General features: G+C 37.7%; 1 protein-coding gene across 1 annotated transcript; it reads left to right on the top strand.

Annotated features, from left to right (window-relative positions):
* Positions 1-212: 212 nt before the first annotated feature.
* LOC145682844 (uncharacterized) lies at positions 213-1,259 on the top strand. Its single transcript, XM_081754209.1, has one exon. It carries the CDS (start codon positions 213-215, stop codon positions 1,257-1,259), a length of 1,047 nt encoding a protein of 348 aa, XP_081610335.1.
* The last annotated feature ends 3,287 nt before the right edge of the window (positions 1,260-4,546 follow it).

Below are 4,546 nucleotides of genomic sequence, written 5' to 3'. Positions count from 1 at the left end.
TTGAAATAAAAGAAAATATTAGTAGTAATAGTAAATAGGAAATAATAGTAAATATAAACAATTTCTGGTTTTGATTGAATGTTGTGCATAGTTATATGTTGTCGTAAGACGCAAAATTGTTTGCAATAAATCGCTTCTCGCTATCTATTACTTTTTACGTTCTATAGTGATAAAAGTTGAAACCAAAAAAGGGCATTTGAACTGAAGATACTATGAAGAATGCTTTGGAAGCCGTAAGGTCGAAGGGAATGAGTGCGCGGAAAGCCTCTAGTACGTTTGGTGTGTCAAGAACAACACTTTTAGATAAATTATACAGCAGGCGTCCAGAAGGAAGAAAAATGGGTCCCTCAACTATATTGTCAGAGAAGGAAGAGAAACAACTTGCAGATTGGTTGATTGCTGTGGCGAAATTAGGGTTTCCTAGAAAAAAGGATGATCTTCTAAACGCGATGCAAAAACTTATTACTTCTGGTGGTAGGCCTAGGCCATCCCCTTTCAAAAATGGGCGTCCTGGTGTTTGCTGGTACAATGCGTTTTTGAAAAGACATCCCGAACTGTCTGAGAGATCGCCTGAGGTAGTGTCGAAAGCGCGTGCGTGTGTATCTGAAACAGGAATAAGAAACTGGTTTAGTGAACTGAAAGATTATCTGACTGAATCAGGATGTGAAAACATACTTAGAGATCCTACACGTATACTAAATGTTGACGAAACGAACTTCCAAATGTGTCCAAAGAGTGGAGTTGTATTAGGCCCTAAAGGATGGAAAAATCTTTACGAAATTGCACCAGGTTCAGAAAAAGATACTATCACAGTACTAGCTGGTTTTACCGCTGATGGGAAAACTTTACCAACGATGGTTGTATTTCCATATGTAAAACCTCCTAAAAACATCATGGAGTCGGTTCCGGCAGGATGGGGCTTAGGTCTATCCGAATCTGGATGGATGAAGTCTGAAACTTTTTACGAGTATGTTGCAAATTTACTTCTACCGTGGTTGAAAAAAACAATAAACCATGTTTTTTTTGATGGGCATAAGACACACTTAACTCTTCACACAAGCCAGTTCTGCTCGGATAACGGTATTATCTTGTATACCCTTTACCCTAATGCTACACACATATTGCAACCTGCTGATGTGGGAGTTTTCAGAGGCTTGAAAACTGAGTGGAAACGAATTGTTCATGAATGGCAAGGGCAGAATCCTAACCAGGTCCTATCCTATCTAAACAATATTTTTGTCGACTTCTCTCGGAAGTAATACCACGTAGAGCAACACCAGAAGTCATAAAAAATGCCTTTAAAAAATGTGGACTTTTCCCATTTGAGCCCAATAACGTTGATTATACGAAGTGTTTCAAATCAAGAAACAATGATTCCTTGCTCAGTAGTGTTTCTGAAGATAGAAGTAAATCTACAATTGTTAATGAGAAATATAAAATTGCGCTCGAGGTTGTGAACTATGAACTTGGGTTGGATTTGACAAAAAAGTTTCAAAAACTAGTGGAATCTTGTGAAGAAACGAACGTTTCTGATCACGAACTCGCTATATTTACACTGTGGCGAAAACTTTGGCAAAAAGGTGTTGAAAACAGACCCGATAGTTTGTGTACGGGAGGAATGGAATCTACAAAAGAAAATGCATTCCAAAGTGTTACGCCGGAATTACTTGAAGTTGATGCTAGTGACCAAAGTACTAGTCAAGTTGAAAATCTTCCTCAGATTTGTACACTTCAATCTAGCCCTACATCAAATTCTTTTCAAGGTCATTTGTGGTGGCCAGGCGAAGCAACATCAGCGAGAAAGAATAGCAACATAAGATTAGAGAAACTTCCTTTCGCCGTGTCTTCTTCTGAATGGATAAAGTACTACTCAGAGAAAAAGAAAGCTAAAGTCTTACAGGAGAGAAAGAAAGAAGAGCGTAAAAGAAGATCTACGGAAACAAAGGAAAAGAGAAAATCTAAAAGCAAGCCAGTTACTTTGGATGGAACGTCTATTTTGAACCGAGACAAAAGTAACCAAAATGAAGTTGAAGACAGTGCAAAACGTTTTGTCGAGGACGTGCAAGACAAGGACGAAAATGTAATTCAAAATAACATAGGCCTAACAAATACCATTGGGACTTCTTTCAGTGTAACCGACCTGTGCGAAATTGTGCCAACAAATATGGAGAAAAGCAGAAGCACAAATAATGTTCGAGATGATGCTGCAAATGGAAAAGTTGAGTGTATGCAATGTGAACAGTACGTTGACACTGAATTGAATAATCCGTTAAAGTGTGTTACGTGTAACCAATGTTCCGGAAAAATACATTTTGGATGCATTCCCAAAATACACCGAGCATTTTATCCTGATTTAGAAGCACCAACTGCACACACTTATGAAGAATTTCAGTGTCCTCGATGCTTTTACGGACAAAGTGACTCCAGTGATGAAGAATTTCTGTTGAACTGTAGTAGGATGTAAGCAAACGTATTACTAGCATTAGTATTACAGTTCTTTGCACTATACTTTTTATTAGAAGGGACAACATACAAGAAAAATGTTTTAAACAACAGTTTTGTAATATATTGTGAAGTGTTTAGGCATATCTTTAATATTTTAGGCATATAACTGTCTTATACTTTTAGTGGTCGACTACTGTAACAAACACAGGTCGACCACTGATTTTGTGTGGTCGAGCACTATACGTTTTAGTATTTTTCACAAAATTTAAATTTAAAACAACATTAGAAGAATTTTACTCAACGTTTCGTCCATTGTATTTTTGTAGAATATTGCACTCTATAAAATGCATATACTTTTTTTCTTTTGTAATAAACCAGTCAGCACTAGCAAAGTTTCAAAGCAGATAGTTGTCAAATTCGGTCGACTACTGTCGCATTTACCCTAAATCTTGAATCTGAAATCAGTGTTAAGTGTAATTTTACGTTACCAGAAAGCACATGCTTGAGTGGAAATGTCTTTTTAGATACTGCTGTTGGCTGCGAACAAACGTAAATTGTGCTCTGATATTGAACAAATATACTGGGAAAAGAATTTTTTTTCTATTTCCTTTTCTTGTTATTTTCATATTATTTTTTTGTCTTTACATGCAGTAGAAGATGATGGCACAAAGGAGTGGCAGAAATAATAAGTTTTGAAAACAAAATATATTTGTTTTTATCAAAGATATTAAATTGCTTCTTTCAAGGAAAATCGTTCTTTAAAAGTTATTTGATAAATGTATAAAATCGATATTTGCGGATACTTATATGTCGCAGAAAATAACATTCAGTACTTATGTTTTTCTTACGTTGCGAGTTTCGTAAATTTATAATTAGCATAATGTGGGAAATTCAAGAGCAAAATGGAGATTTCTACACTACGAGATGGGCTTTTATAACATTTGAAGTTAGCATAACTGACCTGAACCCATAATCAAAACCTGTCACGACGGACATATAATTTCAGTAATTATGTGCAATTATTGGAAATGTCTGCAGGACCACGTATACCAAAAGTGAAATTCGCGGCCTCATTGTTAAGTCCCGTACTATGAAGTCATATATACAAGGAACTTTCAAACGAAAAGCTGCGAAACGTCGTAGAATCCAAACGCCTATGTTGAAATAGGAGTATGCTGCTTTGGAATAATGTACTGCGACATTTAAGGAAAAAAATGAAGTGTCCGGAATGGTTGTGCTCATGCGTAGGTGCCTCTCACATGATGTGCGTGCCTCTCAGGCAATTATGTGCTCCGTCCAAGTCGAGTTGACTCGGCAGTGCGTATGAGGAAATAATAGCGTTCACAATGAAAAATTTGATGATTGAGGAGCGGTTGGGGAAGGGGTTTAATCGGTCGATATTCATCACCGGATGGTAACTGTATATGGGAGAGACTGTGTGTCCAACAAATCATTGAGAAAGTGGAGTGATTGTGCTCCACGATTACGCTTGTCCTCACGTCTCGCAATTCACACGAAGTGTACTGAACAAATTGAAGTGGAAGCAGCTTGAGCATTTGCCCTACAGTTTGGACATATCTCACTGCGACTTCCATCTGTTTAGTCCGCTTAAAGGACATTTCAAAGGCAAGCGCTTGAACTCGGACGAGAACTGAAAGACACAGTGGAGGACTGGCTAGTATCACAGTCACAGGATTTCTGGAAACAGGAAGACCAGTATCCAAGCGGGGTTTAGAGGGCTGGGCCCCCTAACGTTTTACGGACTCCTATTCAATTTTTGCGGTAGGCTTGCATATATACTATAATATTATGATGAAATATGATATGGTTAGATCTAACCCCTAGCTTTTACCGGCCTCCCTACATTGTTGGGCTGGCTACCGGCCTGAGAACAGGACATCCTTCGGCTCATAATACAGTGGGATAGTTGTGCTCAGGCGTCTGTTAATTACTTTTGAGGAAAGACTTTTATTATATCCGCAGAGTGATATTTCACTATTGCATTTGAACATCCCTCGCATATCTGACTTAAATGTAACAAAATCAATACATTCTTTGTATCGGCTGTAGTTAGAGAAAACGATGAGAAACAAAACTTGGC

Source organism: Thermobia domestica, chromosome 4 (genome assembly GCF_964235325.1).
Source record: "Thermobia domestica chromosome 4, izTheDome1.hap1.1, whole genome shotgun sequence".
In the NCBI taxonomy this organism is placed as follows: domain Eukaryota; kingdom Metazoa; phylum Arthropoda; class Insecta; order Zygentoma; family Lepismatidae; genus Thermobia; species Thermobia domestica.
The sequence above is the reverse complement of the archived record's forward strand: the minus strand, read 5'-3'. Positions and strand labels throughout refer to the sequence as shown.

Bases quoted from the DNA above. Each gene is read 5' to 3' on its own strand.
- LOC145682844 (XM_081754209.1), top strand. From the start codon at position 213: ATGAAGAATGCTTTGGAAGCCGTAAGGTCGAAGGGAATGAGTGCGCGG.